Genomic DNA, 21,211 nt, shown 5'->3' with positions numbered 1-21,211 from the left:
GAACAATTCCTTAGTTTGAACTGCATCTTGTATAAACTTTTAAACATTGTTTATCACATTTGTCCTGAGTGGCCTTCAATCAGAATTACTATCCTAAGCCACTGAAGCATGCAGTTAGTTGAAGATTGTGAAGATTGTTTTTTTTAGCTTTTCTACTTTACTTTATTTCATGTGATACCTTTTTCCCCTTGTTTCCAGTTTGCCAAGGGACAAGTAACAAGCTCACCCAGTTGGGCACTTTTGAAGACCACTTTCTGAGCCTCCAGAGGATGTTCAACAACTGTGAGGTGGTCCTTGGGAATTTGGAAATTACCTACATGCAGAGTGGTTACAACCTTTCTTTTCTCAAGGTTAGTTCAATGAATTTGATCCTTTTTTTAATCTGTTTTAAATTAATTTTTTAATTTAAATTTATTTATTTTAATTGGAAGCTAATTACTTTACAATATTGTATTGGTTCTGCCACACATCAACATGAATTCGCCACGGGCATACACATGTTCCCCATCCTGAACCCCCTTCCCACCTCCCTCCCTATACCTTCCCTCCGGGTCATCGCAGTGCACCAGCCCCAAGGATCCTGTATCGAACCTGGACTGGCAATTCATTTCGTATATGATATTATACATGTTTCCATGCCATCCCCCCAAGTCATCCCACCCTCTCCCTCTCCCACAGAGTCCAAAAGACTGTTCTATACATCTGTGTCTATTTTGCTGTCTCGCATACGGGGTTATTGTTACCATCTTTCTAAATTCCATATATATGCGTTAGTAAACTGTATTGATGTTCCTTACCCAAATACACTAGAAGTAAATATAAGTAAATAAGGCCTTGGCAGAATTTAATTGGCAGTGTGTTTACTTTTGCTATGGCAATTACAATCCATAAGGAAATTACACAGGCAAGTTTTATGGAAAGGTCACTTTACCAGATAGTTTCAAGTTGTAGCTATAAAAGAATAGCAAAGAGAAATAGACTAGCCTGGATTTCTATCATTGTGGACACTAATCTTTTAACCAGCACTGCAGCCATGGTATCCTGCTAAACTGGCTGTGTTTGAAAAAAAAGAAAGAAGATGTGCTTTGTAGCCCTTGCCTGTTTTCTTGGTATAAATGCTCCCATCATGGTTGATTTCTGGCTACCAAGAGTTTAAAAACTAGTTCACCAAACTCCCATATGTTTTGCAGTAGACTCCAGTGAGCCAATAGGAGCCAGCCTTAAAAGCTTCTGAGTTTGGTGTAGTTAAACTTAGGATTTGATTGGTTTTCTTCTGGGTTTGTTTTTGTTTTTGATGGAAAGCCTGCAAGACAAATAAAAAATAAGTTAATAAAACGTTTCGATTTTCTGCTGAGTCTGTTAAACACCAGACAAAATGAAAGTCACAGCATTCCTCAGTAATGCAGATGGCCCGTCATTACCACTGTCAAGCTCAAGAGGCAAAAATGCAGGAATCACTATAAATCTTGTTACCTCCCATGGGGTCCAGTGGTAATCATCTGCATGACTCGTCAACCAGTCCTCCTCAGCTAGGTGGCCTGGGCTGTCTGGATCCACTTTAGATCTTGCACTCATGAGTTCCTCCAAAGAGAAATAATATATTCATGTTTTATTTCCTTAGACCATCCAGGAGGTTGCCGGCTATGTACTCATTGCCCTCAACACAGTGGAGAAGATTCCATTGGAAAACCTGCAGATCATCCGAGGAAATGTGCTTTATGAAAACACCCATGCCTTAGCCGTCTTATCCAACTATGGAGCAAACAAAACCGGACTGAGGGAGCTGCCCTTGAGAAACTTACAGGGTGAGAGCAGGGCGGAGGAGGCTATAGTATGAAGAGCAACTTGGACTGTACTTAGCAGACTGGGTGCTTTTCTGAATTCCATTCAAGGAAGACCTCTATTCATGACACACAGACGTTTTGCATGCCAGCCATATGCAAGATACAGTGAGTGGAAGCTCTAAGAAGACAGTAGATGATGGGGCAGGAAGGGAAGAGCTAAGCCAAGTACAGGTTCTGCCTTGTTCATGGAAAAGTATCCAGAGAGTTAGTAAGACATGGTAAAGGTTCTGGAAAAACGAGAGTCTGACCAGATGACGAGACTGAAATGCTCAGGGAGTCCTCCAGTCTTACTGCCTGGACCTCATGTATAAGGGACAAAGAGTGAAAATCCCACCACTGTCTGAGACATTTTCCAGAGTCACACTATTATACAAAAGTCATTTTTAAGTTTGTAAGGATCGAATAAAGGTATTACAGGCAAAGTTTGAATTCTTGTGAGGAGGGCACTTACAAGGGTGCTGTGAGAGGAAACTGTGGAAAAACAGCAAGTTGACTTTTAAAATTTGAAGATAATGATGATTGTGGCAGGTACAGTGCCAGCCATGTTAAATTGGTAACTTAATTTAATGCCCCTCACCTTCTTTCAGAGCAAGTGGTATGCTCTGCCATTTAAAAAAAAAAAAATTGGTCAAAGTAACCCTCTTGAATTCCTACAGGAGTGAGGAAATGGCCAGGGTTGGCCACCCAGACCATGCCACAGAGCCCTAACCTTCCCCCAGGCCTTGCGACTCTGATGGACAGTGGGGCCAACCCTAAAAGGGGACGAGAGCAGAGGATGCCCAGCAGAGGAGATCCGCGGTGCAGGGCCTGAGCCCAGGCTGAGGTGCAGGGCGGGCTGACTGTCCGTGCCCCATGGAGCCTGTGTCCAGGTCAGCTCCTGGGCTCTGCATTTATGAAATGGCCTCAGGGCTCCCCTCAGCCTCCCGCACTGTTGGGTGCGGTGCTGGCACTGGGCTGTGCTGTCCTCACCCTCAGCCCACCGGGATGCCTTGCAAAGTCGCTGTCTTGTGGTGCCAGGCAGAGGCAGGTGGGGGCACAGACTGTCAGTTTCCAGCTCCAGCTGTATCAGCTCCATGCTCATCAGCCAGGCGCCTGGGAGTGGGTTCTCTCTGTGACTTCAAAAATGGGGGGCACAATGGTAACAGACTTCCCAGGGTTGTTGAGAAGATTAAGTGTATTACTGCAGATAAAGCCCCAGGGAGCTATTTCTGTGCTTGGTATTATTTGTTTTGAGTATTGGGGTTGTATCAATTCAGATTTGGATTATTCGACATGAATTACAAACCATTCCAGTATTCTTGCCTGGAGAATCCCATGGACAGAAAGGAGCCTGACAGGCTACAGTCGATGGGGTAGCAAAAGTGTCTGGTATGACTTAATGACTAAACAACGACAGTTAGTCACTAACACGGGCCTCTGGTCATCCCGCTGCTGTCCCCTTGGCCTTCATGCTCCTGGTCTGTCCCTGAGGCTCCTGAAGCGCCAGCTCTCTCTTCTGTATCTCCAGCTCTGGCCCCTCATGAGTTTATCCCTTGACTCTGGCTCCCTCCTAAGTGAAGCTTTTCACTTGGTTGTCCAGCTGTCATATCTGATTTCACACCCAAAACTCCAAGATGCGGCCCTCTCCGACCTCCCAGACTGCCTTCTGGGACTCTGCAGCCCCTCCCCGCCATCTGCTGAAGGAACTGCTCACCTGGCCCCTGACAGCCTCTGCTGGGGCTGTCTGTCTACCTGGAGCCCACCGAGCCCACTTCCATCTGGGCTTCTCCACATGTTCTCTTCCCAGAGATGTTACTCTTTCCAACAGCCAAAGAGAGCTTCCCCAGAAGAACTCTTCCTTCTCCATGTCCTCTCCCAATCCGGGATGCTTGGCATTACTTACATATCTAAAACTGAGTTACTGTCAGAGGACCATGTGAGGATTAGCTCAGGCCATGCATATGTGTGACTGCTAGGTGGTACAGTAGTAAAGAGATTCAGCAGATGCAGGTTTGATCCCTGGGTCAGGAAGATTCCCTGGAGGAGCAAATGGCAACCCACTCCAGTGTTCTTGCCTGGAAAATTCCATGCACAGAGGAACCTAACAGGCTACAGCCCATGGGGTTGCAGAGTCAGACACGACTGAGGGACTGAGCATGCATGCATGTAAACCAGCTGGCACAGTGCCAGCCTCGTCATGGGTCATGGCCCTCTGTGAACAGAGGTTATTGACTGTGCATTGCCCCTCACGTGCTTGTCATTTCTTACAGAGGAGCCAGCAGGAATCATTCATCTCCACATACCTCACAGCACTCGCTGCCATGTTTTGTGCACAGAAGCCATTCAGTAAATGTTTGCATAAGTGTCATGGGGGAATACTTGCCCTCTGCTCCAGCTCAAGTTTTCTTAACACCCCTGGTGCTTCATGTCATTCCAACTCTTCCTTTGAGCAGTTGAACAGTTTTATGTCTTTGCCTTCCCTTGGCCACCCAGTCTCTTCATCACGCATACAGATCCTTCCTGTTCCACTTTGCCCACTTTCCCAAGCACCTCACAGCATCTTCCCTTCCACCCACCCTTCCTGTCCCATCTACCCTTTCACACTATCATCACAGAGTAACTCCAGTACAGCTGGGACCAGCCAGCCTCCCTGGGAACCACCAACTTACTGTATACCTGTAATTCATGCTACATGACTAAAGCATTATCTTCCCATGGCCCCCGATTTCTAAATTCTGGTCATTCATTGTTCAAAGATCCAATGCAGGGGAATCCCAACTCCTCCACAGAGGAATCCATCAGCTCACTTTCCACTGCCCCACTGCAGTTCCAGGGAGTCTCATTTGCATGCTGCCATCTCTTAACAGAAGGCAAAATGTGAAGAAGCATATGCATACTTCACAAGAGTTTAGAAGAGATGGCAAGTTTCCTCATGGGGGTTCCTTTCTCATGCAGAAATTCTGCAAGGTGCCGTGCGATTCAGTAACAATCCTGTCCTCTGCAACATGGAGACCATCCAGTGGCGGGACATCATCAACACTGATTTTCTAAGCAACGTGACAGGGGACTTTCAGAACCAGCAGGCCAACTGTAAGTGTTCCACAGTGCTCCCCCTACCCCTGGATTGCAGCTCATAAGGCAGGGCGGAGCTGTGGAGTTGGGGTGGGAGCCAGAGAAGTCACAATTCATGTTAAGTTACATGAATCTACAGCGAGAATAAGTAGTAAACAGATGATATGCTCACTAGAAGAGCACCTATTTAAGACAGGAATAGGTCTGTTTTTCATGGTGACAACTTACTTGCTTACAGGTCACACACAGACACAGACACAGACACACACAGACACAGACACACACAGACACAGACACAGACACAGATACACACACACACACACACACACACACACACACACACACACACACACACACACACACACACACACACACACACACCCCGCCAGGGCAGCTGAGCTCTCATGTGGCATTGAGAAAAGCCCATCATGCCAACTCTGGCAAGGGGCTTCTCTCATCCTGTTTGAGGAAACTAACCAGGCTTTTGTAGCTTCCAATTTTCTGCTGAGGCTCAAAGTGGTGCCAGGCCCTGTGGAAGCTTTGGGGCTCAGCTCTGCCCTCCTGGCTCATCCTGGGAGGTCCCAGGCACTCCCACATGGATGGAGTGCCTGGCAGAACTAAGGAGTACATGGGGATAAGCTTGTCCATATTTAACTAGTGCCCATGACCTAGTCCCCACTATTCATCAACAAAGCAGCCCATGCAAGGGAGCAGCTGGCCAGGACCACGCTGCAGGTCAAGGCTCCCCGTTAGCACCCTTGACATACCTCATGGGAAACTTTGAGGACCCCAGTTTCCAAGTAGCCTGCGCCCTTCCTGATCTCCCTCACCTTTCAGGCCTTTAAAATAAGAAGCCATCACCATTTCCTGCTTCTCTGTTTTCCTACAACTGTGCAGTGGATACATGGGTGCTTTTTTTTCTTTTTTTTCTTTGTTTTGGTGTTTTTGGTCTTAGAATTTGAAGCTGATATGCATCTTAAAAATCAGCTAAAGCTGCTTTGTTTTTTGCTTTTTTTCCTTTGATTTGATTAATTATGATGAAATACCTTTAAGATAAAATTTACCATCTTAACCATTTTTAAGTGTACAGTTGAGTAGCATTAAGTACATTCACACCGTTGTGCAGCCATCACTCCCAATCATGTATTTTCCTCTTGACAAACTAAAACTGTCCCCACTGACCACTAACTCTCCACCCCCAGGCCTTGCATCCATCATCTTACTTTCAGCCTATGAATTAGACAACTTTAGGTCCCCTATATGAGTGAAATCACATAGTATTTGTCCTTTTGTGACAAATTTGACAAATTTGTACTTTTGTGGCTGACTTCTTTCACTGAACACAGTGTCTTTAAGAGCCATCCAAGTTAGAGCATGTGTCAGAATTTCCTTCCTTAATATGGCTGAATAATATTTCATTTGTTTATACATTCATCTGTCAATGAGCACTTGAATTGCTTGAGTTGCTTCCACCTTCTGACAGTTGTGGACAAAATGCTGCTGTGAACATGGGCATTGAGCCCTTTGACTTTGTAAATGCATTATTCCAACAGATACCCAACTGACCTACTTTGCTTGCAAGAAAGCAAAAGCTTTCTTTTACAATGTAAAATTTTACATTTTCCAGAGATGGAGGTTAGCCTTTGCTCAGCAATCTGATGAACAGTGGGGAGGTTAAATTGTGTAAATTTGTAACAACAATAATAACAACAACAACAACAACAAAAACTGACATGGAAAGGGTGTGAGCCTAATATGGGTTTGCTATAGATCAAATCAGGTACCCAAAGTAGCTCACCTGCCCTCCTCACACCATAGCTGCAGAAATGACCTGGCAAGACAGTGTTGGGAAAGACAAATGGTGAGCAGGTTTATGATAATATTCAAATATTACAAAGCGACGAGAAATAAACCAAGATGGTATTGGTTTAAGAGTAGACATATAAAAATAAGCCATAGACAAATAAGACAGTCGCTTTCACTTTTCACTTCCATGCATTGGAGAAGAAAATGGCAGCCCACTCCAGTGTTCTTGCCTGGAGAATCCCAGGGACAGGAACCTGGTGGGCTGCTGTTTATGGGGTCACATAGACACAACTGATGTGACTTAGCAGCAGCAGCAGCTGAATCAAATGTCCATAAAGAAATGACATTGTAAGCAAATAAGAAAAGAATTAATTATTTAATATATTATTCTGGAATGTAACTACTAAAGGAAAAATATCTAAGTGACAGAACTATTAATAGGCTTTTTTTAAAGGAACTAAGGATATTAGGTTAGTCGCATTGGAAATTACAAAACTGCCGTCACTCGTTACCTGTGTTTCCCTCATTAGTTGCCTCACCAGGGACAAACTCACAGTCTTGCTCCTCTCAACTGGTGCTTTCAGGTCACAGATGACTTCTGAGAGCTTGTTTTATTTCATCTTTACCCAAAAAATCTTATAAGGTGATTTAAGTGTTTTATGGACATGGCTTTTATGGACAGAAAAGTTACTTAATATTATGTTATTATTGATGCAGTTTGGAATTTGAAGTTAGAATGGGTAGGTTTACTAAAGAGGAAATTGAAATAAATCTATAATCCACTTCATATACCACTGTAAATTCCAAATGCATGTTAAACATAAAAAATGTTGAGTGTATATGTAAGTGCTAGAAAGAAACATAAAAATAAATATTTGTAATATCAAGTTGAATAAAAGCCAAAGTTAGATACTATAAAAGAAAACTTCCATATAAAAAATGTTAATAACAGATAGGAAAATACTGTGTAGCATCTGATTGCCTTGCAAAGGTTAACAGTCTTGCTATGTGACTATGTAACGTAGTCTTCTAAATCCTAAGAAAAAGGTGACTACCTCTCCAAAAATGGGTCAAGGACATGAGCAGCTCCCCTCTCCCCATCACACACACACACACACACACACACACACACACACATAGCCAAAAATAAAGTAAAATATTATTTGTCATTGTATTACAAATGGTTAAAATAAAATAAAGAAGCATCGTTTTTATATGTTCCTTTTGATTTTTCAATGCCTATATTGGCAAAGAAACAGAAATTTACATAGTCTACTTGTGGGCATATAAGTTAATTTTGGCAATATGTATTGAAGTTTCAAAGTATGCATGTCTCTGGCCTATGAACATCATGTCTAGGAATATTAAGGAAAAAATGAGAGGAATGAAAATTGTAAAGAATGCAGAAAAATATTTTTGTTCAAGCATATTCCTTATATCCTTGTGTTTAATAAATTTCAAAAGCAACTTATGTCTAAAGCAACTTTTGTCAAAATAAGAGATTGGTTAAATAAATTGTGGTATAGCCATGCCATTAAAAATTCATGTTAGGTAGAATGATATTTAAAGGCATGGAAAATTGTCATAATGTATCATTAATTATTAAGTTATAATGCAACGTGTAATGTGATATTAATTCTTATATATAGATATACTTATGCCTATATTGATTACCTCTGGATGAGCCTCAATTCTTTTTGCTTTTTTCTGTTACTCATATATTAAATAATCTCTGTGATTCTTTTTTTGTCACAGAAGTTTAAGAATATAATCATAAACAGACTTTGAATTCTTTAATTGGCAAATATTTCCTGTGTTATGGAAAGATGTCATTAAACATTTTTATTTTAAATATTTTCTTTTATAAACTTATATGCTTATAATAGAAATTTGAAAATATGATGACATATAGGGTGAAAGGAAAAATAATGTGGTATCGCTGTACAGACATAACCACAGTGAACAAAGCTACCTGTTACTTTCGCTCTTTCCTCTTAGGCTTCTCTCGTTCTGTCTGTCTCGTCTCCATCTCTGTCTCTTCTCCCGGTGTATGACTGACACCATCCGTTTGGGGCTCAGCTGCCCATCTTTCAGGATTTTGAGAAGCACCAACATTGCACCAGTGCCTTTCACCCCTGGGATCAACTGTAAACCTTGCTGGTCATACTGAAGGGGTGCCCTCATCCCACAATCACTTGGCAAATCATCTCTTCTGTTTAAAACTGAAATTCTCCCAGAGACTGAATTCTCCTGACTGTAGAAGACTTTAGGACATATCTTAAGTCCCTTGTTTTTTTTTTTTTCTTTTTCCTCATGAGAGTCTTTTTAAATCATCTTACAAACCAACCAGCTGAACAAGTAGAGAATAAGAAATTTGAAAGCTCTTGTTTCTAGGCTGCAGCTCTGCTTAGAGGCTGGGCAGGTGCTGTCAGTTTCTTGTTCCCTTTCCATGTGATATGAATTTAACTATTACTTTTATATTTTAGGCTCGAAGTGTGATCCAGGCTGTCTCAACAGAAGCTGCTGGGGTGCTGGGGAGGAGAACTGCCAGAAATGTGAGTCAGGAACAGGATTTCACTGGCCACCTTCTCCCCTCACACTTGGCTGATGGTACTGATATTCATTTTCCCTTTGAAGACTCCAAGCATTGTTGATTTTAAGGCCAGATGTTAGCAGTTACATGAATGACAGTCTTGCACATCTCCCCGCATGCGGTTAGTTCAGCATGGGCTCCTGCTGGCACTCCAGCCTGGCATGAATCAGTGCAGGTCCGCCACCCAGCCAGCAGTCATTCTCTCTGAACAGTAGGTTTGGTTTTCCTGGAAATGGAGGCTTGTCTCTGTTCCTTGCATCACGACACCTCCTGTGTCCTCTCCCTTCCTGCCCCTCTTTTGGGTACCCCCTTCCAGAGAAGCAAGAGCAGCTTCTTGAAGGGGATTTTTCTGTGGGAATCCTAGCCTAAGACCATGGATGGCCAGGAAATCTCGGGACATGCCAGCTTGATCTGTGTTTAGGGCAAATTGGATGTGCTTGTTATGCCCTTTTGAGCGCTGCTTTCTGGCAGGCATTGTGCTCTTTGTACATACTTTCTGTGACCCCAAAACTCAATTCTTGTCAGTTTCTAGCTTAACAAGTCTGAAAGTCCAGAGTCAATCTGAGTCAGTTCTCCTAAGTGATTAAAAACAAGTAGAAAAAAGAAAACATACAGTAAGAAAGATCAAGATAGTTGAGTTTAGCAGAGCATGCATGTTTGGGAACTTAAGTGTAGCAGCATTAAATTCATCCTGTTATCAGTCTTTCATCGCTGTTTGCAAGTGCTCCCAGGGTCCTTGGGAAGTGATTCTTCCACCTTCCTGACCCCGCAGCTCACAGTGGCCTTTTCTTCCTTTCAGTGACCAAAATCATCTGTGCCCAGCAGTGTTCCGGGCGCTGCCGCGGCAGGTCCCCCAGTGACTGCTGCCACAACCAGTGTGCCGCTGGCTGCACGGGGCCACGGGAGAGCGACTGCCTGGTAAGACACACCGCAGTGTCTGTGGCCCAAAGTTCAGGGGCCTCCCTTTGACTGAAATGTGCTGACTGATGTTTGCAGCCGCCAGGTAACGAAGCATCTTTCAGTGACTAGCCTTCACCACCTACTTGGGGACCTTGGGTAAATTATGTAACCTCACCTACCGTTACGTGGTCTAAAGGGCTCGATGTACGTGGCATCAACACCCGAGACCAGGGCATAGAATGAGCCAAATACTAACTGTGTGTTATTTGTCCCTCATGTCTGTTGTGGCCAGTACCAGCGTCACCACCATTTCTTGTTCCACTCAATTCTCATTACAACCTAGAGAGCTGAGGCTGCAGGGACCCCTAAAATGTAGTTAGGCGATTCACCCCTAAAGTGAAGTTAGGCGATCACACAGATCCTCAGGGGCAGGACAGCTGGGCTCCCTAAAGCCTTTGCTCTTTCCTCTTGGCTCAGAAGCTTTCTGCTGATTCCCCACCCCATGAGGGTGCTGAAGGCCTCACTGTAGTCCCTGTGACTGCGGAAAGCTTGACCAAGTTCTAGCGTCACCATGGGCCATTGGTGCCACACGGCTGATTATGGGTACCTTCTGTGTCCCGAGACCCCAGGACAGGCAGACAGGGTCCCAAAGTCAGCACTGAGTGAGTTCCAAACTGGGAGACTCACCTTGAGTGGGACCCGGAAGAGTCTATAGTTTTTAGGAACAGGGAAACTAATGTTCCAGAGGCTGGAGGGGCCCTGGGCTTTGGACCCCACTGGTCTGAGGCAATTCTGCCAGGCTGCTGGAGGGAGGCAACACCAGGCTCTTGGTCAGGACCCCTCTGTGTGTGGTCTGATTCCCTCTGCACAACAGCCCCCAGTCAAAGTTCTCTATGTTTAGTGATAAATTCAAAAATGTATCCTCAAGTGTGGTTTAGGAGGGAAATCGGACGTAAGTTAAGCTGAATAATTTCACTCTAGAGTGTGAACTCCTGCTCATTTTGAAAGTTAACAGAGATGTATTTTTCCCTCCTCATAATCTCCTCAAAACTATCACAGCTAGAACAGTGTATTTAAGAAAAACCATGCTTTGAAGAAAACAGTCTTTCTGCCCCTGTTGAGAGTGCTTTTCTAGGCATCTGCTCTGACCAAACACCTGGACACAGAGGGCTGTGGCCCCACTCGCCGTGGAGTCTGACAATCACACCACCCCTCCCGTGGCAGGTCTGCCGCAGGTTCCGTGATGAAGCCACCTGCAAGGACACATGTCCGCCGCTCATGCTCTATGACCCTACCACCTACGAAATGAAGGTCAACCCTCTGGGGAAATACAGCTTTGGCGCCACCTGTGTCAAGAAGTGTCCCCGTGAGTGTCCCTTGTGAGCCCCTTCATTGCCAGGTACCTGTTTTTGCTCTGTCTCCTGCTGAGGTTCCCATATCCCCCACTCAGGGATCCTTGGGTCCCTGTATTCATTTCAGTATCAGGCAGGTGGACCCCATCACCTTGGCTGACCCCAAGTTGGTTCTTGTGTCTTGAGCCCAGCCATGGTTGCCCAGAACATTCCATGTTCTGATTGGCACAGACCCATGGCCGTTGGGCCGTTTCCCTGTTTGGCTCTTGTACTCAGCAGGTGTTTATAAGGCCTAAATGAGAGAGAGGTCAGAAGACTGGCCTCCTTTAGTGGTTAAAAACCTGGGCATGTTTGTGCCGCTAGGAGCACAGAAGAGAGCTTTTTGCTTGTCGATTGGCTTTGTTTAATTGTTGGGGCTTGGGTTTTGCTTATTTTGTGCTTTACAGGAGACTGTAGTATTTAGGGAAACGGCAACATGAGTGATTTCATAGGAGAGGAAGTGATTTTCAAGAGGGAAGATTAACTAAAAAAAAAATTATTTTTAAGAACAATTATGATGGGGAGATTTACAGTACCAGACTTGTGAACATGAAATTTTAAAAGTTTGGAACGACAACAACAACAACAACAAAACTCCACAAAAAGTCATTGTTAGGTAAATGGCAAGATAAAGAAAACTTTGCCACAACTGTGACCCAGATATAATCTTTGAGAGAATTTGAAAGCTACAGGAAACCACTCAGAGCCTCAGAGAACATAAGCAGACAGTTTACAGAAGGAAAGTGACAAACATCCAGTAAACGCCCAGACAAACATCCAGTGGTTCGAGGATCCACTTGGGGAAGTCAAAAGACACAGAGAGAGTTCCTGAAAAGTTTATTACTAACACAAGTTACTTCTCCCTGAGTGAGGGCCGAGGCAGAGTGTGGACCCTGTCACCCACGGAGACCCGAGGGGATGAGGGTGGCCGAGAGAACCAGCTTTCAGCATCATAACCAGAGAGCAGCAGCCTGATGGGGAGGCCATGAACACCTTGAACCCCATTCCTCCCTGTTTGAAGCTTTTCCTTCTTGTCCTTAAAGCAAACTGAACCAGAGGATCAGCCGCCATCCAGGGTCACTATGCCCAGAACACCTGGTGCCCCTCTCACTGCCTTCTTCTCACTGTCCCCAGGTAACTATGTGGTGACAGACCACGGCTCGTGCGTCCGCGCCTGCAGCTCTGACAGCCAGGAGGTAGAGGAAGATGGTGTCCGCAAGTGCAAAAAGTGTGATGGGCCTTGTGCCAAAGGTGGGAAGCTGCCCGGCGTGGGCACAGGGCCCTCTCTGCTTCCAGTCATGGCTAGGCTCCCTGCCCCCAGACCCTCAGCATCATCCTCAGACCAGATCTGAGGGAGTCTCCAAGCGTGGAAGCATGTTCCTTCCTTTCTGCTGTGCTCTATCCCTGGGGTGTCTTCAGTGCCAACTTATCCCTTCTTATCCTGCACTTTATCTTTTATCTTGACATTTTTCAAACACCCAGAAACACTGCAAAATAGTGTAATGAACACCCGTATGCCCTGAACTTGAGTTCATCAGTTTTCAGTAATCACCACGTTGTTCTCACTCCTTGTTTGTGTCTCTGTGTGTGTTTTCTGAGTCCTGTGATGACTACAGGTACTATGACACTTCACCCTGCATTGGCTAACACACTTTTGTACAAACAGGACATTCTCCCAAGTAACGAAAGACAATTTCACTCTTATCCCATGTCTAACATTGATTCTAGTTTTCAGTTTAATTTCAACTCACCTGTTATCCCAGTATATCCTTTTTAGCTTCTTTTCAATCAAGAGTCCAGGCTCTTCATTAATTCAAGATCGTTTCTCAGCCCTCTTTTCTCTGATGCTGTGAAGAGTCAAGGCCAGCTGCTCTGACCGCCCCTGTCTGGCCGGGTCATATTTTCTGCGGGGCGGGACACAGATGGAGTGCTGCAGGTAGAGAGTGTCCCACCAGGGGTGCACAACTCTCATCTCATTACCTCTGTGGCTTCTCTGGCTCAGTGGTAAAGAATCTGCCTGCAATGCATGAGACCTGGATTCGATCCCTGGGTCTGCAAGATTCCTTGGAGAAGAAAGTGGTAACCCACTCCAGGATTCTTGCCTGGAGAATTCCATGGACAGGGGAGCCTGGGTTACAGTCCATGGGGTTGCAAAGAGTTGGACATGACTGAGTGACTAAACCACCTCGATGGCAGAACCGATGATTCGCCTGAAGTTGCATTTCTTGGTGGTTGTAAGAGTGACTTCCTATTTCTGTCATTTCTTCTATATTTACTAGTGGACATTCTGTTTCTAAAACAGCTTTCTTAGTACCCATGTGAGCTCACTGAACCCTTTTTTATTCAGTTTATGATAGTCCCTCCTCACCTTATTCACTCTGATGTGGCCCATGGAGCCTCCCCAGCTGGTGCCCAGGCCCTTTGGGCACAGAAAACACATCTACACTCTAAGCATCCCCTGGATTTCACTCCAGATAGCATCATGTGACTCTTCCTTATTCTGCTTAACCCTGTCCACAGTCCCTGTCCCATGATCTATATGGTCATTCAGATTGTTTCCACTATTTTACTGCTATTAAAAAATGCCTCAGTGAACAGCTGCTCACTTGAACATCTGCCTCAGATGCCACCGTCTCTAAGAAGTTTCTGTGGTTTCAGCTGGCACTGACCACTGACCCATGTATTCTTTCAGGGGCGAACTGAGCCTCCATGCTCCATGTCATCCAGTCCCTCAGCCTCTTTAGGAGGTCTGTGCTATTACAATCCCCCTCACGGATGAGGCATTACATCACAGAGGATCTAAATGACTTGCCAAGGGACCAATGGCCAGGATTGGCAGAGATAAGCTGGGACAGCTCACAGGGCTTCAGTCTGAGGTCAGACCTATGAGCTCCCAGTGTGGCAGGCGTGTCAGTGCCCTGGGGAATGAATATCCTTTGGCTCCAGGAAATCTTCAGGCAAAGGAAACATGCAAGGAAGAAAATGAGACATAGGGTAGTACCCGGAGAGGAAGTAAGTGAGTTCAACCACTGAAGACAGAGGGTTACTATCAGCATCCTCAAATGGATCAATAAAAGCAGATTATTTCTGATTTTGGTCTATTAATTTTGTGCTCAACAAACATTTTGACTCGCCTATAATCATTGTTTTATATTTTCTACCCACCCACAGTTCAAATCCTGGAGTAGTGGCCAACTGAGATCCCTTTGTGTAGGGAGATGTTGGGAAACAAAGGTGGGAACATGTGTGTTGATGGTCCACAACTCCAGATCTGATAGATATAGAGGTGAATTACAGTTTGTCTCCATATTTAGGAATTAAGGTAACCCCACCATCACCATCACGCCTAAGCAGAGAGAGACTGAATATTCTCTCAAACATGTAGAATTCTCTTCCAAACCTGTAATTAAAAGGCAAGTTCCCATCAGCAGGGATCTGCCTCAGGGCTTGTTTTGCTGAGGCTGCCTCACTCTGTTGTCAGCCAGAGCCTTGGAATCCTAAGCAAGCCTTGCCACCCCGTTCCCAGACCCACAGCAAGGTATATGAATTTCAGAGCAAGCCTGGAGTTCTATGGAGCTGATGGGATAGGCCCCATGGCCAGGTGGCAGCCCGAGCAGTGGGAACTCCAGAGAGAATGGAGAAGAAGGAGATGGGGTAACAGGGCTACCATGTCCCTGGTGAGGCCTGGGGAAGGGAGGGGAGGGCCTCACCCTGAGCAATAAGCTCTTCCATGATTATTCTTCAAAGTAAGATAAAGTCTGAAAGAGAGATACCAACAATTGCACTGTGAATTCTAGAAGCAGAGCCACACAGGTAAATGGGCTTCGGAGGGAGATGACGTTTAAGATGGAAATTAGGGAGTGAATGTAAATTAATAAATGAGCTCAGAGTGCAGAAAAGGGCATCTGAGATTTATGTCCCAGTAGGACAGAGATCAAAGCCTGTGGCTTAAGTAGGCCCTGTGGAAGAAAAGCAGTTTGTCTGATAAGACTTATTATAGTATTCTTTATGATGTAATATCAGTTCAGTTCATTTCAGTTCAGTCGCTCAGTCTTGTCCGACTCTCTGGGACCCCATAGACTACAGTTCACCAGGCCTCCCCCTCCATCGCCAACTCCTGGAGCCTACTCAAACTCATGTCCATCGCATCAGTGATGCCAAGCTTGTGAATGGTTTTACTGATAGGACAATATGTTACTGATAGGACAATGTTCGCAGCATAATAAGTGAAAAAAAAATAAACTACATATGTGATATGACATAACCATGGAGGATAACTAGAAGGAAATTTTCTAAAATATCAAAGTTACACAATAGAATTTCTAGTCATTTTTTCCTCTTTGTTCCGTGTTTTCAAGGTTTTCTTCCATGGATGCATCTTGCTCTTTTAGTTAAAAAATTTATGCATACTGTTTCTTTCCATTAGAAATCTAAGCTGCAGCCCAGATGAGGGCAAGGGAAGGCACTGAGGGTTTAGTGGGGGCACACGCATGATCCCCGTGCAGTACCAACAGCCCAGGGGGCAGCTGTAGTGTAGAAGGAGCTGGAGTCCTCCGGGGCAACTGGACTCTGGCCAGGTGGGGAAAATTGAGGAGAAGGCAAGTTCAGTGAGGACAGGCAGCATCTCCTGTACTGCAACCTCACACCCTGCTATGGCCCCTGGTCCCTGGCGAGCCTGGCAGTGTTTGCTGCGTGGATGAACGATAGCACGGCAGCGACGGTTCCCGTGGCTGCACTTCTCTTCCTGCTCCCATCTGCCTGAGGGACCACAGCTATTACTAATTCAATACATGTGAGTGGAATAAACACCTCTCTTTACAGTTTGTAACGGAATAGGAATCGGTGAGTTTAAAGACACACTTTCCATAAATGCTACAAACATTAAACACTTCAGAAACTGCACATCCATCAGTGGAGATCTTCATATCCTGCCAGTAGCATTTAGGGGGTAAGTAAAGATCAAGTTACTGGTATACCAGAGAAAAATAGACTCTGCTCTTTTCACGGCAGGTTGTTACTGACGGCTCTGTTACTTGTTTCAGGGACTCCTTCACACGTACTGCACCTCTGGACCCGAAAGAACTGGACATTCTAAAAACTGTAAAAGAAATAACAGGTGTGTACCATTAAGTGTGTTAGTTGCTCAGTCGTGTCTGACTCTTTGTGACCCCATGGACTGTAGCCTCCAGGGTCCTCCGTCCATGGGATTTTCCAGGCAAGAATACTGGAGTGGGTTGCCATTTCCTTCTCCAAATAATGTCTCATACAAAATAGAAATTTATAAGTGGTATGTGTCTGAACTTTCCTTCTGCTTTGTAGGGTTTTTGCTGATTCAGGCCTGGCCTGAAAACAGGACTGACCTCCATGCGTTTGAGAACCTGGAAATCATACGTGGCAGAACGAAGCAACAGTAAGTGGACCCCAGCCAAAGCCTTGTAGAGTCTTTTCTCTTGAAGTAAAAGCTACTGAAGTGCTGCAGAGACACTACAGAGAGTCCCCCCACACCCTCACCTGGCTGCCCCGACGGTGACACCCTATGTCGTCAGCGTGGCTGTAACTGAACTGCAGGCTTTCTCGGATCTCGCCAGTTTTCCACGAACACTTTTTGTGTTCTGGTCAGCCCACACTGCAAGGGACAGTCATGTCTCCTTGGTCCCCTGCTGTTCATGATAGTTCCTCTGTCTTCCTTTATCTTTCATGGCTTTTGAAAAGTCCTAGTCAGGCATTTGTAGGATGGCCAGTGTTTTCTCCTGATTTGGTTGAGGTTTTGTACTTTGGGCAAGAATAGCACTAAGGCCACCAGTCCTCATCAGCACCTCATTTTCAGGGGACCTGAGAGGCACTGAGCATGTCTTTCAGGATTTCCACATTTCCAGCTCCAGCACACATACACACATGCACACTCACACATGCACACACACACATGTGCACACACACACATGCGCGCACACACACACACAAGCATCTTTAATTTAATAAGGGTAATAATGAATTTTATGGTGAGGCAAAGTTTGCGACTCTCTCATTCAACCTGCCTTGGAAAACATCTGGTTTTGAGAACTGTTTCCCATAATTGACACCTGAGAGGGCTACATAATACTGTGCAGTATTAAAGAAAATCAGAATATAGTACATGTAAAATAAGCATCCCTTTCCAAAAATCATTCCAGCTTTGCATCTCTGATGCTAAACATGTAGCTAATATCACTTCCCAGAAAGGCCCTGTGCCCTGAGTTCTCAGGAATACTTCTTTTGATCAGAGTTCATATAGAGATGAGAGACTTAGGTCAGTTTTCTTGGGTGACTAGCATGTACCTCTCAGCTTAGTTTTAGGGTTTTAAACATAAAGCTGACTTTTTTATTTTTTTAATTTATAACATTTGCTGAGAAGCCCAATGATACACAGTTCCTCCTGGGGAATGTGACCCCTGCCAGACCTCCCTGCAGGGAGGACCTCAGCTTTGTCCCCACTGGCATGGCTCCCCTGAGCATGACTAAGGGAAGGGATAACTAAAAGCAGGGGTGCAGTTGAATACACAGGAGTCAGGCTGTGGGGGGACACAGAGAGGAAAGAGTGGGCAGAGAAAGAGAAACAAGGAGAAAGAGGAGTTTCCCGATTACACTTTACATTTTGTCATCTCGTGCCTTCATCATCAGCCTCTCTATTCAGTGCTGTCTCAACTGGTCTGTTTCCCACCTTGGTGTTTAGCGAGCTTCCTAACAACCCACATCTCCTTGCTGTGGTTTCCCATCATCACAAACAAGAGCCTCCTCCATGTGGTGTCCACAGTGGTCCAGGCTCTGGCCTCTTTCTCCCTTCCCAGACCCCCGTCCCACCTTTCTGCTCCAGCAGCAGCATGTGTTTCTCAGTGCCCGTCACGTGCTCCTCTGCGTGGAAGACTGACTTCCCTTTAGTCGGAATAACTTCCATCTGGTCATGTGATGAACACGTCCTGGTCCCCTTGTAGGAACCTAGCACAGGGTTGGGTAGTGAAGAAAATATCATAGTTCCTGCTCTGGAGGTCCTGATGATCAGGCATCACCTCTTCCAGAGACCCTTCCTCAGACTTGTTTAGGTGCCCCTGCTCTTTGCCTCTGTGGTTCGCTCATCACCACTCCCTGGTACTGGGTTAAAAACGATTGTATCATCAATAGACAAAGGGCTTTTAGAGAGCAAGAAGCACATACTTAACCTAGAATTAGAATAAAATTAGTCACATATTACCTCAAATATTTGTTCAATAAATGGTTGAATAGATGGATGGGTGGGTAGGTGGATGGATGGAAAGCTGAATCTATGATTTTTGAAGTATATTTGGATATTTGAAAAGGTAACATATTCTCAATTGCCAAGCAAAGTTAAAATGGAGTAAACAAATAATGATATTAATAAATTATTCAACCCCTAGTCTGCCACTAGAGTTAGAGATTATTAAATGAACAAGGAACTAACTTTTCCCTGGAGGAACTTTAAAAACACTTGGAATTTTCCAAAGTTGCAGTACAGACCTTCCATAACATGACTTACATGACTACAAGCTGGAAGCCAGTAGTAAATCTAAAGTGGTACAGAAAAATGTTTTTGTTGACACTATGCTGTCATAATTTTTCACAATATTTTTTTTTTTCTCTTCAACTTAGTGGCCAGTTTTCTCTTGCGGTTGTCGGCCTGGATATAACATCCTTGGGATTACGCTCCCTCAAGGAGATAAGTGATGGCGATGTGATAATTTCAGGAAATCGAAACTTGTGCTATGCAAATACGATACACTGGAAAAAACTTTTTGGGACCTCAACTCAGAAAACCAAAATTTTAAACAACAGGAGTGATAAAGAGTGCAGTGAGTAATCACTTTGGTTGACTGTGGAGATGGTTCTAACAGGTCATTGATTTAGAATATTGAAAGGCTACTCCCAAACATTTAAATTACTTTCTACATTCCTAAGAAGCAAATTAAGGGAAATGTGTATATTCTTTTGTGACATTCATCAGATTTTTTTCTAGATAATTCTCATCTCATAGGATAAATCTGCCTTGAAGTCTAGGCCATCAGTTATTGGTAATTTACAGAACAAAATTTAGTATCGATTATGGCATTTTAGCTGTGTGTTCCTTCCTACTCATTCCATCCCCAATAACTAAACATATTCACACACACACACACACACACACACAGGAATGGGTGAACATTTCACACTGGCATTTCCAGATCCAAGTTCACAGCCATAGTCAGCTGTTGAAGTGGTGCCTGCACCTGTGCTGAGATCCTGGCCACCGGCAGAAGCAGAGCCAAGTTCATATCCCAGCTTGAGCCCTTCCTAGCTTTGAGACATTCAACAGTTTACTTAAATCTTTGGGCTTTATCTTCCTCATCGATGAAATGGAGGCAATAATGATACTCACACCATAGTGCAATTAAGAGAATTGGTGAAGTTTTGAGTGTCTTCCTGGTTCTGTGCCCCGTACATGCATGACAAGGACCCTCACGCTTTCTGCTCCTGCAACTCTGACAAGCTCCATCTAGATATGCTTGGCACCCAGCAGAGCAAAGGGGACTTGTGGCGGGCCTCTGGAAGCCCTCGTGTCACTGCTTCTCCCGGGGGAACTGGCGTACATTTGTGGCCACTGTTCCTTGTCTGACCATGGGACTCATCCTGTATTCTCAGAGGCCACGGGCCATATCTGTCACCCACTGTGCTCATCAGAGGGCTGCTGGGGACCTGGACCCAAATACTGCATGTCCTGCCAGAACTTCAGTCGTGGCAAGGAGTGTGTGGGAAAGTGCAACATTCTAGAGGGGTAAGAGGTTTTTTTTTTTTTTAATTTTTTTTAATTGCTTTGTTTTGATTTAAAAATTAGACTTAGGATTGTTTTATAGGTGTATAATCAGTCTGATTATTTTCCTTTATTTTCTTTTCCTTTTTGTTTGTTGACAATTGTTTTGTGTGTGTGTGTGTGTGTGTGTGTGTGTGTATGTATAGTTTTATTTAGTTAGTTAGTTGTTTTTGGTTGTGCTGGTCTCCATTGCTGCTCGCAGGCTTTCTCTAGTTGCAAGAAGCAGGGGCTACTCTTCGCGGTGGCATCTGTTGTTGCAGAGCACACGCTCCAGAGCTCCGGCTCAGTCACTGTGGCACACAGGCTGAACTGCTTCACAGCATGTGGGATCTTTCCAGACCAGGAGTCGAACTGGTGTCCCCTGTGTTGCAAGGCAGACTCTCACCCACTCGACTACCAGGGAAGCCCTGTTGACAATTGTTAATCACAAAAGGAAATGAAAAAAACATTTTTCATTACTTAATCCAACCCAATTTATAGAGTCTCTTTATCTGGAAATTTATTTTTCTAAGCTGCACAAAGTTCCCAAGACAAACGGAACAGTCTTCCATGGTTCAGATGACCAAGACTGTGGCCATTAGTTGTATCCTTGAAGCACAGCATTCCTGCTGTGTCAAAACACAGCTCCAGGTTAATTTTTGTTTATGTTCAAGATACACTGAACAGCGCAAATAACTTTAAATAGAACCATGGACAAAGAAACGAACAGTTTGTATAACATTTGTTGAATTTATTGCAGTCAATAAAAAGTACAGTCTGTTGAATCTGTGGGAATTTTGATACTGAGTAA

At 44.5% G+C, this 21,211-nt stretch overlaps 1 protein-coding gene across 1 annotated transcript in view; it reads left to right on the top strand.

Moving 5' to 3' along the window:
• Window positions 1-254: 254 nt before the first annotated feature.
• The window catches only part of EGFR (epidermal growth factor receptor), a 68,250-nt gene continuing 47,293 nt past the window's right edge, over window positions 255-21,211 (top strand). Inside the window, exons 1-12 of the mRNA XM_068982021.1 lie at window positions 255-350; window positions 1,622-1,805; window positions 4,779-4,913; window positions 9,188-9,256; window positions 10,094-10,212; window positions 11,419-11,560; window positions 12,720-12,836; window positions 16,407-16,533; window positions 16,628-16,701; window positions 16,905-16,995; window positions 19,227-19,426; window positions 20,253-20,385. Of these exons, the coding sequence (XP_068838122.1) occupies window positions 270-350; window positions 1,622-1,805; window positions 4,779-4,913; window positions 9,188-9,256; window positions 10,094-10,212; window positions 11,419-11,560; window positions 12,720-12,836; window positions 16,407-16,533; window positions 16,628-16,701; window positions 16,905-16,995; window positions 19,227-19,426; window positions 20,253-20,385 (1,472 nt within the window). The 5' untranslated portion in view covers window positions 255-269. The remainder of the gene's footprint in view (window positions 351-1,621; window positions 1,806-4,778; window positions 4,914-9,187; window positions 9,257-10,093; window positions 10,213-11,418; window positions 11,561-12,719; window positions 12,837-16,406; window positions 16,534-16,627; window positions 16,702-16,904; window positions 16,996-19,226; window positions 19,427-20,252; window positions 20,386-21,211) is intronic.

The sequence above is a fragment of the Capricornis sumatraensis genome, chromosome 10, assembly GCF_032405125.1.
Source record: "Capricornis sumatraensis isolate serow.1 chromosome 10, serow.2, whole genome shotgun sequence".
NCBI lineage: Eukaryota > Metazoa > Chordata > Mammalia > Artiodactyla > Bovidae > Capricornis > Capricornis sumatraensis.
The sequence above is the reverse complement of the archived record's forward strand: the minus strand, read 5'-3'. Positions and strand labels throughout refer to the sequence as shown.